We start from the raw sequence: 15,886 nt of genomic DNA on the forward strand, positions 1-15,886 counted from the left end.
CCAAATTCTAATATTGTAAGAGGGGAAAGCTTGGTTCAATACACTACTTGGAATTGTAGAGGTCTGAATGGAGCGGTGAAACGTGGCAATGTATTGGCTCATTTAAAGAAGCTGGGGACAGATATTGCTTTTTTACAGGAGACTCACTTACGGAATCAGGATCATAACCGCCTACGAAGAAATTGGGTAGGCCAAATATTTCACTCCCATTTAAATTTCAAATCCAGGGGCACAGCAATACTTATAAACAAGAACATTCCTTTTATACTAAATAAAACTATCCAAGACCTACACGGCAGATATATTATAGTTACTGGAAAGCTTTATAATTGTCCTATTGTTCTGGCTAATATCTACGCCCCTAACCATGACGATGAACGATTCATATCTTCTTTTTTGGCTACTTTGCCTGATCTTAGGTGGAGATCTGAATTTTATTCTTCATCCTACGCTTGATAGATCTTCACATAGACCCTATACTCTGACTAAATCAGCTAAAATGGTGAATACATTCATGGACACATTTAAATTATCAGATCCATGGAGATTCTTAAATCCAGCTCAACGTAAATATTCGTTTTCTTCTTCTGTACATCACACTTTCACAAGATTAGATTACTTCCTGATAGATTCAAAACTTCTTCCCTCAATAAGACACTGTGAGTATGAAGCAATTGTAATATCCGATCATAGTCCCCTAGTCCTCAAATTAGCATTTCAGAACAGACATATGGCCAGGACTTGGAGATTCGATAACACTCTAATAACTAGACAAGCGTGTGTGGATGATATTAAATCCCAAATACAGTTCTATCTCTCTACAAATGACACACCCGATGTATCAAGAAGTACACTATGGGAAGCACTTAAAGCGTATATACGGGGGCAGATTATTTCGCGACAGGCTTTAATCTCCCGTCTACGTAATGTACAAGGCAAAGCTCTGACTGATCGATTACTTGAAGTAGACCTACAGTATGCAGAATCTCCTTCTCCTGAATTATACAGAGAAAGGGTTTCGACTCAAGCTGAATTAAATCTCCTATCCACAAATGAGACAACTAATTTGATGACTCGGTCACGCCATAGGTTTTATGAACACGGGGCGGGCAAAATACTTGCACTTCAAATTAGGGAATCAGCTGCTTCTAGATTAATTACGGAGATCAATACAAACACTGGTCAAACTACTATTAATCAGCAGGAAATTAATTATGTATTTAAGCGCTTCTATTCAGATTTGTATACTTCGGAATCACTAGGAGATTCTAATTTGATTGATACTTTTTCAGAAAATTTAAACATACCTTCCATTAGTCAAGAACATAAGGTTCAACTTGAAAGAGCTATTATCTTAGATGAAATACATCAGGCAATCTCACAAATGCAGTGCTCAAAAGCCCCAGGACCCGATGGCTATACCTCTGAATTTTACAAGTCATTTACTGAACTCATATCTCTCCCCTTTTACTTAAAGTGTTTAATGAATCTCTCAACGCCGGCCACCTCCCACCAACTTTCTACCAAGCTAGCATCTCTGTTCTACTTAAAAAGGATAAAGACCCACTTAATCCAGGTTCATACAGGCCTCTGAGTCTTTTGAATGTTGATGCTAAAATTTTAGCAAAAATTGTGGCTACACGCTTGGAAAAAGTGCTCCCAACTGTGATACATACTGATCAAACGGGGTTATGATTTAGGAATCATAGTAACCAAAGCACATAATGACTTGTTCAAGCAAAACCATACAAAACCTTTTGAACGTACTGAACAAGACTTAACGAAATGGTCGAACCTTCCTATCTCACTTGCCGGCCGAATTAATATAATTAAAATGAATGTCCTCCCTAAATATCTGTTTCTATTCCAATGTATTCCAATTTTTGTTAACAACACTTTTTTTAAGAATCTGGATAAAATTATCTCCAAGTTCATTTGGGATAAGAAACACCCCCGAATAAGGAAGGATTTTTTGCAGAGCCCTAAATCAGATGGCGGAATGGGATTACCTAACTTCAAACTCTATTACTGGGCATGTAATTTACGTGCGCTCTCATTTTGGCTCCAAGATCAATTGCCTACATGGGCATTTATTGAAGGTCAATGTTGTCCCCCAACATCGTTGTCAGCTTTAATCTTTTCCCCAGTGGCCTCAAGATATACTAAGTTGCCAAAGAATTCCATAGTCTGGCATTCTCTCAAAATTTTGCTCTCAATACGAAGGCATTTCGGTTGGCACCCGGGTTCTGTGCGCGCACCTCTGGTCGCTAACCATGCTTTTTTACCGTCCCTTTCTGACGCATTGTTTAAAGTGTGGCATAGAAATGGTATTCACTCCTTCAAAGATCTTTATATTGATGGGTTATTTCCGACCTTTGAACAAATACGACGCAAATTCAATTTACCCCAATCACATTTATTTAGATTTCTACAGATACGACATTTTTTAACACAATACACTGCTTCATTTCCAAACATACCTCCCAACTCATCAATGGAATCTATATTTCTACCTGACCCATTGCTCAAAGGAGGTGTTTCTATTATTTATAATTCTCTCTCATGTTTAGATAATAATGCCTCCTTGGAGTATTTAAAAACTGCTTGGGAAAACGACTTAGGAATATCTATCACTGACGAGCAATGGTCTACATCTCAAAAGTTTGTGCACTCTTCTTCAGTATGTGCCAGGCACTTATACAGTTTAAAATATTACACAGGTTACATTTGTCAAAGGAAAAACTCAACAGAATGTTTCCAAATGTGAATCCAGCCTGCGACAGATGTGGCCAGTCGTCGGCCACTCTAGCTCATATGTTCTGGCACTGCACTAAACTAACATCATATTGGCAAAGTATATTTAAATCACTGTCAGACATTGTTGGAAGACCTTTTGACCCGGATCCACTGACAGCAGTTCTGGGGGTCAGGGGGCCCGGGGTCAAACTGTCTACTTTCCAATATAACATGGTAAAATATGTGACTCTACTGGCTCGCTAGCCTGATCTAAGCAGAGACATTTCTGGTCTAGAGGGGCGGGTCGCGCCTCAGAAATGCGCGCACCCTGATTGGATCTCATCGATCTGTCCGTCACCCCCGGCTCCTCCTCTCCCCCCTAGTGCAGCGCTACGTCACATCATTTAGAGCGACGCCCACCCGGAAGGGTTGACTCCCACTTTTAGACTGGTTCAGCCCACGTCACATCATTTAGAGCGACGCCCACCCGGAAGGGTTGACTCCCACTTTTAGACTGGTTCAGCCCACAGCTTTTTCCAGGCTTTCATCTTTCGCGCAGACGAAATGAAAGCCTGGGTATCGAGGCTACTGGCTCGCAGACTGATACTGTTGAATTGGAAACAAGCACAGGTTCCCACTCACACTACACTTATGAAAGATGTTATGCACTACTTGCAATTGGAAAAGATAAAGTTTGAATTGAGAGGGAGTGAAGATAGATTTTACCAGACATGGCAACCCTTCATTGACCATTTCAATAGTTGCACGCTAACCCCTCCTACACAATAGATAACATAATTAGAAAATTGGAAAGAAAAGAAAGTATTTTTTCTTTATTAAATTTTTTCTCATTTAAAAAGAAATGTCTGTAATTCAGTTAATTTACAACAACGTGTTGGGAAAGTTTGAGAGCAAGAGTGTCTGTCCTGTTATCTTTGTTTTGTTTGTCTGTTCACATTTGTCATTGTTTAACAGTTTTTTGTTTTTTCGTGTTTATCACATTTATATATCTTTTTTATTATGTATTGTATGTGGAATTTACATTACCTGTCATTATCTTTCATTTTATATAACTGAATAACTCATTATCATTGTCAAGGATATTCTAAAGTTGTCATATACAAAAAATGCCTAATAAAAACAGTATTAAAAAAAAAAAATACTGTGCTAGGTTTAAGAGTTTATGAATTACAATTAATAAGCTGCAACAGTTATTAACTTTCAATCCTATTACCTATTTTGGCTGTCATTAGGCAAAGAAGAAAATACATTTTCAGAAATAGCTAAAATAGTGTACGAGCCAAATGCGTGTTGTAGTATAAAAACTGTGCTCAAAGTCAAAGTCACTCAAATAGACAGTGCTTGCTGGCTATTTGATTAAATGAAGTGGCATTAAATGAAACCTTTTATGTCATTAACACCAGGGGGTGTAGTGTAGAACCAAAAACAGAACACAGAGCAAAAAACTTCAACCTTACTACTACTTTTTACTACTTGGACTTAACAGAGGACATGATTTATAATATTTAAAAAAAAATGCAAATGTTATGCACATTTATAATAATTTAATTATTAAAATAATAATAATTAATAATAAATTAATAATTTACATTTGGGGGATATCTTTCACAATAATGAATAAAACATGTTCAAGACCTTCTAATGATCACAAAAAACATATATTACAGTTATGTTTACGTACTTGTCTCAGGGTTAAACTAAAGGTCAAAGGTCAAAATGGTTAAAAATTGCCATTGAGTCCAGAGATTTTTAATTTGTGTGAATTTCAGCCTCTGTGGGGGGTATTTAAATGCAAATATCATGATCAATGGCATTGCAATGAACATCAATGATGACGTTTAGGTGAAAAAAGAACATCAAAATAATAATAATATTAATCAATGAATGATTTAAAATATGTTGTACTATTGCAACGCTGAGTGTTACAGGGTTAATGGTCAAAATATTTACTCTTTGTTAAATGATCAAGACAATGTGCCAAATAAAATGAATAATCAATGAATATTATATACTTTCTGTATACTTTCATTTAATATTGTAGGCCTGTTTCCCTGGCTTGACTAATACATTGTCTTATTGATTTCTTAGCTTATCACGTTAGCTCCCACAAACTGACACCCACACGTGGCATGATTTGACAGCTATTTGACAGCTATTGCAGGACATTTTGACAGCTACAATCATGTACCACTTGATGCCATCGCTCAGGAAAACGAAACCTTCAGCAGAATCCTGCAACAATCTTCCTCACCCGTTTTTGGCGATTTAAGAGCAGGGAGTACTTAGTCAATGTATAAAGTGCGTAAAACTGTTGATTTTCGTTTTAGCCTTTTTTCATAATTATTTTTTTGCACGGTCACACCAATGCCTGTATTCAAATTCCTTGAAGACTCTCCAGGTGAGGAATTTGGACCACTGGTTCAAACAGGTGTGGTCTGGAGCCAGATGGATCACACCATGCTCCATGTGATGGATCACTGCGGTCTCTTCAGTCCCTCAATACTAAGGCCAACATCCTTTCACTGCCATCGTAATAAACCACTCCGTTGGCACACGGTCCTCGGCTTGACTTTCTCACGCCTCCTTTCGCTGCTGTTGTGTCACATATCCATCCGAGCAATGTTAAACACCAAACACACACGCATACACACTCGCACGCACTCGCACACATGCACACACACACTGGATGAGTCTGGCTGTGACAAACGACATTGGCAAATTTGGCACTCACACGTGGATTAGTCTAACTTTAGACATCAGATCAAAGGAGTGCTATTGTGACATTCCTAGTGTGAAATCGTGTGTGTGTGTGTGTGTGTGTGTGTGTGTGTGTGTGTGTGTGTGTGTGTGCGTGTGCGTGTGCGTGTGTGTGTGTGTGTGTGTGTGTGTGTGTGTGTGTGTGTGTGTGTGTGTGTGTGTGTGTGTGTGCGTGTGCGTTGCGTGTGTCATGTGTCAAAGCAACAAAGCATAAAAAATCATCATGTCTGGGGCTTCTGCCGGCACTGATAGTCCAGGTTTGAAACCATCAGTGGGAACATAACCAACTCATGTTTTCACAGAAGTGTGATTTATGAATGGGAGGTACTGTACGAGGGACAGACAGGAAGGGTGAGAGACCCCAGGCTGGAGAGGACAGGAGGCGCACCAGGGTCCAGGGCTGAAAGAAGCCATGGCTGGGAGACTGTGAATGACAAATGTGATTGTTTAAAGACAACTCAAGCAACTTGAATGTTGAGAGGAGAAACAAGAGTACAGAACGTTGCCTAGAATCAGTAGAATGCCTGGCTGTGAACTGTATGGGGGTGAGGCAGCAATGCAGCATGCAGAGAATGGTGAATAATGGAATGCAGGCTAATGTTCAGGGCCTCTCCGATTCTCTCTCTCTCTCTCACTCTCTCTGGGTATATTATTGACCCATCTGTGACCCACATTATGGCTTCTCACCAGTTTGCAAACCTAATAATCTCCCTCATTCAACTGGAATGCAAGACAGGAGAGGAGAGGATAGTAAAGATTATAGCAGTTGAGGATAGAGGAGCAAAACCACAAACTCATGCTTGTGTCTTTCTACCTTTTCTACCTGTAGAAAAGCTTGCCGAAGCCCAGAGACGTTCCGCTACTCTGCAGAATGAGCTGCAGTCCTCTCTGGACGCCCAGCGGGAGAGCAACGCTCCGCAAGGCCTGCGGAAACGCAAGACAGCATTCCACCGGTCACAGGAGGAGCGCTGCAAACATCGCAACATCAAGGACCTGCAGCTAGCCTTCAGCGAGTTCTACCTCAGCCTCATCCTGCTCCAGAACTACCAGGTCAAAGCGCATGGCACAAGAACACATTCGCATGCACAAACAAGTTCAAGTTCGTGCAAGAACGTGTCCAAGGATCTTCCGATGAATCTGCGGAGGTTCATTGAGGAATATGTTAACACTTATCTATCTGTTCATTGCCGTATGTAAGGCATTCATTTTAGCAAATGTCTTATTTTCAGAGTCATTCCAAACTGTCTGTCTCGCTAAATGTATCTGTTGTTTTGTGTTTGACAGAATCTGAACTTCACGGGCTTCCGTAAGATCCTGAAGAAGCATGACAAGGTGCTGGACACTGACCGCGGGGCCGACTGGCGCGTTGCCCAGGTGGAGGTGGCCGCGTTCAACACCTGCAAGAAGATCACACAGCTCATCTCTGAGACGGAGGTACACACACACACACACACACACACACACACACACACACACACACACACACACACACACACACACACACAGCCTGACTCATACACACACTCTACATCAGTGGTTCCCATCAGTGGTGTGTGTGTGTGACACAGGAGCGCAACTAGGTGTGATTGATGTGCACTGATAATGGTCAATGGACAAAGGAAACTTGGGGACACATGCTGAAAACATGCACGCACGCACGCTGGCTTTGACAGACAGCATTGGTACTCAAACGTGGATTAGTCTGACTTTAGACATCAAAGCAGTGCTACTGTTGAGACATTCCTAGTGTGAAATTGTGTGTGTGTGTGTGTGTGTGTGTGTGTGTGTGTGTGTGTGTGTGTGTATGCGTGCGTGCGTGCGTGCGTGCGTGCATGCGTGTACCGGTGTGATTGGTTATTGTTATTGTGTGCTCTGACCAGTGAATTTAATGTTTGCATTTGTGTGTGTGCACGTGCATGTGCGTGTGTGTCCGTGTGTATGCGTGTGCGTGTGTTTTCCCTAGGCCCTGGTGACCACAGAGCTGGAGGGAGGCGACCGTCAGAAGGCCATGAAGAGGCTGAGAGTGCCTCCACTGGGGGCAGCACAGGTCACATATACTGCTCATCAAACTCCTTCATTACGCCTCACCTCACTCCCATGCAGCTTATTATTTCATTCCATATTACTAAACAGCTCCAGAAGAGATGGCCCTAACCATCCGACTCTATAGATGCAGGGCTGGGTGGGGTAGGGGTGGTATGGTTACAGAGAGAACACTCTACCCTTTAGTATTGATTTTTTAAGTGGCTCTCCATCCATGGTGGACTGACAGGATATCCCTCTGAAAATAGACGGCGGGTCTTCCTTTCCCCCATATCATATACTATAATGTATGATACGGGGGAATACTATATCATATTATTGTTTGGTATTACTGCATTAATTACAGGAGTTATGAAAGATAAATATTGACCTGTGCATTTCCTCCCCAGGCGTGGTTATAGGAAATGTTTGTATATATACAAGTATCCAATTGTGTCTGTTTTCTAATAACTGTGTTATTATTAGTCTTGCGGAGGAATTGTAAAGGCTAACTTGCATGCTAAATACAAAATCAACAGCATGTTTGATTCATGAATAAATATATATTCTATACTGAATGTGACAAGTAAAAGGTGTTTTCCTGATATACTGTATAGAGTTAAGGTGTCAGGAGTCGGAGGTAATCTTGAATGTATTCTCTGTATTCCTTTGTGCCCTGTGCAGCCTGCTCTGGCCTGGACAACGTTCCGTGTTGGTCTCTACTGTGGAGTCTTCATCGTCCTTGCCATCTCCTTCATCCTCACTGGTAGTCATAAGAATGAATATTTACATTGACATTAAAACATTGCCCTGTGTACGTCTGGAAATTTGGTTTCTACTGTGCCCGTTTGGATTCCATAGAAGCCAGTGTCTGTCTTCTATGGAAGCATGTTGTGCAAGCTCACAACAGGTTGCGTTGTGACGTGTGGTGAGCTTGTAGATCAGCTATTTCCGGGCTATTAGTTATCAGCAATGGCGCCGTCAGGACGTAAACAGTGTAGGGACATTGTTTATTTATTTTTTGTACATTGTTGTGTATTAGGCCCATTAGCCCAACTGATCAAGTTGAGACTATGCAGTTACTGCACGTATAATTATGCAGGCATGCAGACAAAACACAATGACTATGGAAACGGTGCTAGACCATGGCATGCACCAGCGCCGGTCGGGAAAAATAAATAAATAAATAGACCAGGCATCCCCCAATAGTGCGGGGACATTCAGACCCAAATGACCCCCCCAACGGTCTTAAGTTTTAAAATAATTAAGAGTGGCAGTAGACCTGCAGTTTTCTGGGAGTGTGTTGCAGATATGGGGTTCAGGATGAAGATAAATGTATGCTTAATAATTGCTTTTTTTCGTGTTTGACGCCTACGTCACCTTCAATCCTACTAGGAGCCGTGTTGATCCGTCACGAGAACATATGGCCTCTGGTGAGGATCTACCGGGGTGGTTTCCTGTTGATCCAGTTCCTGTTCCTGTTGGGAATCAACACGTATGGCTGGAGACAGGCCGGCGTCAACCACGTCCTGATCTTTGAAATCAATCCCCGCAACAACCTGTCACATCAACATCTGTTTGAGGCAAGAGAACGCTGCATTTTGAAAGCTATTAGCAAAAGATAATTAGCAAAAGATAGATAACTAGGGTCGTGAAGGTCAATAAAACAAACCATTCGATATTTAATCTCCAATAAGAATACACCAAAAATCATAGTTATGCAGTGTTCATCCAACAGCTATAATGTAAACTAGTTAAAACATTTTTTACCTTTGTTTGTTTTTTTTGTTTTAGTTTTTTTCCTTTTTCACCCGGTGCTAATTGCAAATGTAATCTTGGGGGCTACTCTCCCAATGCCAACCTGGAGAGTCCCAAACTGAGCTCATGCTTCCTTCAATGCATGAGGAGTGAGCAGGCCGCTTCTTATCACCTGTCTTCTTATCACCTTGCAGGGGAGAGTTTCCCCGTTAGGATTATCGCGTTTGGAAGGAACACGTTATTCCAACCAGTTCCTTTCCCCTCCATCAGGCATGACGGATAACCAGGGAGTGGCAGTATAGAGACCAGGATTACTGCATGTTTTTGTGAGGGTACCTACAGTATACCTAGGGGACACAGGGAGAACATGCAAACTCCACAGAGAAAGGCCCTTTCGCCAACTCCACCTAGGTACACGTCCCAGCGCCCAGTGTCCCGACTCCCCGGCCTTCACATTTTTGTTTTACAAAAGCATGTGTGAATCAGAACTATTTTATAAAGCTAACCTAGTTTTGTGTTACTGTGATTGAACTAACTAACTGTGCGAAATATCCCTTCCTTCTCCCCCATGTTTGTGCTGCAGATCGCTGGCTTCATGGGCGTGCTGTGGTGCATCAGCATCCTGTCCTGCCTCTACTCTGAGTACACCTACGTGCCCATGCAGGTCAACCCTCTAATCCTCTATGGCTTCATGGTCCTCTTCCTCCTCAACCCCTTCAAGACCTGCTACTACAAGTCCCGCTTCTGGCTGCTCAAACTGCTGGTCAGTCTGCTCTTGGTCTCATGTCACCAGACTTTGCACCTCGGAGGAAAGTCTGGAGGAAAACCACGGATCGCCTGTGTGATCCGTGGTTTTTAGACCGGATGATAAAAACCCCTTTAAAAATGTCTCAGTTCTACTCAGCTCTATGTTGATTGGCTCAAAATTAACTGACCGCGACAGCCAAGCAGCGATTCATTGTTTGAATTGAGCTTCTGATTGTTTGAATTGAGGCTGACGTTCGACTGCAACCAAAAATACCAACACGCCCCTCGCACTGACTTAGTGTATAAGCTCCGAATACTTGTGTGGGTGTGTCTGTGTGTACATACATGTGTGTGTGTGTGTGTGTGTGTTTGTGTTTATGCGCGTGTACTGTATGTATCAATGTCTCATGCCTTTGCATGAATACCATATCTTATATCTGTGACAGCTCACATGTTTACAACCCCTCCTCTGTTGCACTCTTTTCTTTGTCTAAGCCGCGCTAGCTGTGCGGTTTGAGGCATCGGGGGGGTGGAGGGGGGATGGAGGGGGGCTGGAGGGCAGAAGGGTGAGAGATAATAGAATGCAGCCCAATCCCAGGGGAGGTGGTGACTGTGCAATCATTACAGCCTTGGATCTATCAGTATGCTGCTGCCCCGAGCTTCCTCCTCCTCCTCCTCTTCCTCCTCCTCCCCTCCTCTTCCCTCTCTCCCGCTCCCTCTCTTCTTATGCTCATACCCCTCCTCTTTTCTAATTCTCCAGCCGCAGAACCCACTCCTCCCCTGCCCCACTCCCCCTCTACTCTCTTTTACATCTACCATCAGTCCTCAGTGGCATTCACTCTGTGGCCCACCACTTCTGACATGCTTTGCTAATCAGGCACCATGTTGATTAATGCAAAGTAGAAATATTAGAAGACCCTACACTGATCCGTGCAGGGCCATATTATGCAAACACGTCTTTCACGATTTTCAGTCATCGTGATGTCTCGTACGTTGACCTTCTTTGTGTTCGGCCTCAATAGATAAGGGATGGGAGCTATTTCATCAGACATTCTAATGGGGCTTAGGAAGAAACAATGTGTTTGTAAGGTTCACTTGCATAATTCCAATGTCCAAAGCGACACATGCTAGTTCACCCCCTAAACAAACAGGAGCAGCAGCAGGTGGATAAATATTTCATCAAAGGGCATACTGCGTGTGTTTGCGGTGGAAATGAAAACCTTGCCATGCAGCAGCAGCAGGCTTATAGCCTTGAGATGATCGATATGAGAGGGATGACTGGTCGATCAATAACCAATTTTGATTGACACGTAGAGTGAAATAAGAAATGAGCTAATATATGTAAACAGAATCAATACTCAATGACATAGGTTGGTAGGGGGTTTTGGAGTAGGCCAACCATTGTGCAAATAGAAGTCGAATGGATGTAGCCGTTTTTGAATGTCAGACTTGGCCTGAAGGGGTAAATCAAAGGAGGAAGGTACAGTAGGGATATACAGTATCACTTTTCATAGCTCCATCAAAAAACAACCCCAGCCAAAGTCAAATCCCAAATAACATGCCCACAGCTAGGAGCCAAAGCAACCTGCAAAGCACATCTGTGAGAATTGCATGTCAATGACTAGAGACAGATAGACGCAATGACAATTAGCATATGTGCAACGTGCACGGGCACACACACACACACACACACACATCGCCACACGACAGGACACCGCAAGGTGTCCTGTCGTGTGGCGATAAGGTAAAGGTAGTCTAGAGAGTAGACTCTTATGCTTTGTGTGTTATAGTTCTATGAGAGGTTGTTTTGTGTTCTTCTGAAGCAGTGACAATTACACACTAATTTCACTACTTACCTTGTTGAAACCATATAGACCTGAGTGGAATTGAAATTACTTCATGGGATTGTTTACAAGGTGATCAACTCCTCTTTCTTGCAGCTGCCATACCGGATTATTATTATTTTTTCAATATATTTTTATTGAGACTCTGAAATTCTCCAGTTGATCTGTTCGATCGCAATATAATGCATATAGAACCACCCATTTATTCTTTTTCATTTTTTTTAAACACAACATAGAAAAACAACAGATACCACAATACGAACATTACATTACATTACATTACATTACAGACAATAATAATAATAATAATAATAATAATAAATACAACACAAACGAGTACACCACAGTCTTGACATGTTTGTACATTCCAGGTTAACATGCAGAGTCTGTTTGTTTTTCACTCCATACCAGATTATTGACCACTTTTCATGAAACAAAAATGTCTTAGCATCTTGAGTGTGAATATTACTCCAAAATACAGGCCTAATTGTAACCAACTTAACTTTCAGTGTCCCTTCTCTCCTATTTCTCCCCTCCACAGTTCCGTGTGTTCACGGCACCGTTCCACCGGGTGGAGTTTGCAGACTTCTGGCTGGCTGACCAGCTGAACTCTCTGGTGGTTGTTCTGATGGACCTGGAGTACCTCATCTGCTTCTACATCTTTGAACTGCAGTGGAGCAACGGCATGGGCCTGTTGCCTGCATTTACCAGTAAGATAAAATGAATAAATACCCTGTGAAGTCAGAATGTTGTACCGTTTAACATCAAAATGATCCTAAATACTGACAGTTATTATAATTGCATACCGTCCTCATAAAATAAAATAAGTATTGATTATGTTAACACATATAATATATGAATTTGATTATAGTAGGGGTGTAACGATACATTTTAACAGCTGTACGATACGAATCATGAAACATGGTTGACGATACGATACATGGACAATATTGGTTCATTATGGTGCTACGATATGATTCAATGATTTGAAATCGATACAGTAACGATTTTTGCAAATACATTAAATATGTGTGAAACTTCTGCATAGTGCAGGTTTTTTAAGGGAAATGTTAAATAAGTAAACACAGTGATTCTCTGGCAAATAGATGGACATTGTATTTGAACACATGTGAACAAACCCACGCCTTGACATGAACGCTGAGAATACACACATTTTTTGATAGACCAATTGTAGCTATATGGAATGGAAAAGTAATTAAACCCATCTTTTTATTTTTTCTTCTTAAAATAGCTAAAGGCAATGTACTTAGTATTGATTCAATTGATTATTTCCATTGCAAAATGATTCAATTCCGATTATTTCCATTGCAAAACTATATGTAAACACTGTACTTTCGGTTTACATATCGATATACTTCGATTTCTTTAAATTAAAATCGATATTTCGATACAGTTACTATATCGTTACACCCCTAGTTTATAGGGAACCAAACAGTTCCTGATACATTTGGCCTAGAGAGCCGGAGTCCTGTTTAGTACACCCCCTGGACATGTTGCTAGTTTATTTTATTTTTAACCTTTATTTAACCAGTAAAATCACATTGAGACTCTTTTACAAGTGGGAACTGGCCAAGAGGCAGAAATAAAATTACACTTCAATACCACATCGTCAATGTTACATTTTGAACCAGCAAATACAACATCCATAATACACCTTAAAGTACCTATGCATAAATAGGTAAAACAAGTCACCTGTCCTACTTTTTAGTAGCAGGGCAAAATACTATCTATACGATCTGAACCAATATAATTAAATATATTATAGGCTTGAACATAGGCTAGTACATATCCAAACATGTACAGGTGTTGGACTGTACATCAAAGATGATCACCAATCCAACCCTTGATGTTGAGTGCCAAGCAGGGAGGCACTGGGTCCCATGTTTATGTTTTTAGTATGTAATATAGGCTAACAACACATATAATAGTTTTTGTATTATATAACAACTTAAATAATAGTTTTTAGTACGTAATATAGCCTAACAACACAACCAAGCAGGGAGGCAATAGGTCCCATTTTTATAGTTTTTAGTACATAATACAAATAACAACAATCAATAATGAAACGCGAGCAAATAATAATAGCTCAAATTTATATAGCACTTTTTTAAGTAGCCTACCCAAAGTCGCTTTACATAAGGAAAGGAAAGAAGGAACCATGCAACTTTAATAAGAAAAAGAAAAAGAATTTCCGCTACTAATCATGGCGACAGAGTTCTAAGTAGGCCAGAAACAGAAAGACAGTTCAGTTTTTCGCGGAAAGGAAGAGTCAAGTGAATGAGGTTTTAATAGTTCTGGACGGATGACCTGAATCTTAACCAATCAACATTTACACCTCGGCCTCCATGCAAGCAATTAAAACACAGAGTTAATGGAACCCAGATGCATGACCACACTGTGCGACTCCCATAACAATGAGCTCCCCAGAGCAAGGGAGGGAGAGAGAAGGAGAAATAAAGAGAGATTGTTTTTCACTGCATTCAGTTAATTTCAGTTCAGTTTTACTTGGACAAAATCTACTTGAAAAGGCTTGAAATGTGCTTGATAGATAATCCAACACACCAAATATAATTGGTATGGACCTGCTGCTATTATTAGAACGATAGCTCCGAACCGAAAAGCACCGAGAGGTGCCGAACGGCCGGACCGGGGTATTATAATAAATATGAGGACCGTACCCATACAAAGCCCGAGGACCCAATTATTATTTGTGACCGTAGGTCGCATTTACTATGAAAACGTGCATTTCCTGTCAGTTCGTTAGTCCGTCACGCCAGGTCATGACCATATATGGTGACATCGTGACATCACTGATGCCTGATGTCATCAATATTGGCCAGCAACTCTACATCTGACTTCAAAGTTCAAACCTCAAAGTTCAAAGTTTGATGCCACCCTTTTGACTGATACCTGTCCATTTAAACTCTAGACGGGCCCGCCCCAAAGTTATTAGCACAGCCGTGCCCGGCAGCCAGCTGGGTTCTCAACAGGTCCGGAAATTAAGACACTACCTGGGCCCTAACTGGCCCTAACTGGGCTTGCCTGAGGCCTTGCCTGGCCTTACTAATTGTTAATTAGCACACTTTTTACACCTTACCTAAAAACGTCAATAAAAACAAAACATCCTGGCTCATGAAGTCTTGCAAATCCCACCGCCTCCCCAGAATCCACCTGTAGGCTCTGTTTCTAGATCCCCCTGAATTACTGAATTACTGAATTAAGTCTTAATTCAGTCCCTGCAATTATATTTGGCGTATAACTTAACTAAAATGTTCATACTACAGTGAAAGAATAGAGACAGAGCCCTGATGCCAAACTATGCTTCATATATCTATGCTCAATTATAAAATAGAGAGTGAAATCATTTTGGGCGTATATTAACATAATATCGGCCTCTTAATGGGTTAAACCCTGTTGTTTTTGTATTGTATAACGTTTGTTTTTCTTCCCCAGACCATCATGTATGCCACAGCTACTCATACAGTGTTTTTCTCCCCCAGACCATCATGTATGCCACAGCTACTCATACGGAGTGCGTGCCGTAATCCAGTGTCTACCTGCCTGGTTCCGCTTTGTCCAATGCCTGAGGCGTTACCGCGACACCAAGAGGGCCTTCCCTCACCTGGTGAATGCTGGGAAATATTCCACCACCTTCTTTGTTGTGACCTTCGCTGCGCTCTACAGTACACACCGAGGTAAGACATACCGTGTAGATCAATGGCTCTCCTATAGTGGGGTTCCGGGGACCCCAGGGGTCCTTGAGGGCGTTCCATTCTGTCCCCAGCAATGTTAGTTAATATGGCATCAAAAATACATTTGGCCACTTTAACCCAATGTACGTTGGCTATTTGAAAATCTGATCTACAAGCTCACAATGCGTTGTGGTGTGTTGAGAGCCTGTAGGTCTGCTATATTCTAAAACATTTTATCAATACAAAACGTGTATGGGGGTCCGGTTTGAGAACCCCTGGTGTAGATCG

General features: G+C 41.4%; 1 protein-coding gene across 1 annotated transcript in view; it reads left to right on the forward strand.

Moving 5' to 3' along the window:
* Window positions 1-15,886, forward strand: part of xpr1a (xenotropic and polytropic retrovirus receptor 1a) — a 99,114-nt gene that overhangs the window by 60,429 nt on the left and 22,799 nt on the right. Inside the window, exons 4-11 of the mRNA XM_083767780.1 lie at window positions 6,344-6,564; window positions 6,799-6,948; window positions 7,478-7,561; window positions 8,221-8,302; window positions 8,932-9,119; window positions 9,878-10,057; window positions 12,427-12,595; window positions 15,407-15,601. Of these exons, the coding sequence (XP_083623906.1) occupies window positions 6,344-6,564; window positions 6,799-6,948; window positions 7,478-7,561; window positions 8,221-8,302; window positions 8,932-9,119; window positions 9,878-10,057; window positions 12,427-12,595; window positions 15,407-15,601 (1,269 nt within the window). The remainder of the gene's footprint in view (window positions 1-6,343; window positions 6,565-6,798; window positions 6,949-7,477; window positions 7,562-8,220; window positions 8,303-8,931; window positions 9,120-9,877; window positions 10,058-12,426; window positions 12,596-15,406; window positions 15,602-15,886) is intronic.

This window comes from Protomyctophum parallelum, assembly GCF_964188405.1.
Source record: "Protomyctophum parallelum genome assembly, chromosome: 6".
NCBI lineage: Eukaryota > Metazoa > Chordata > Actinopteri > Myctophiformes > Myctophidae > Protomyctophum > Protomyctophum parallelum.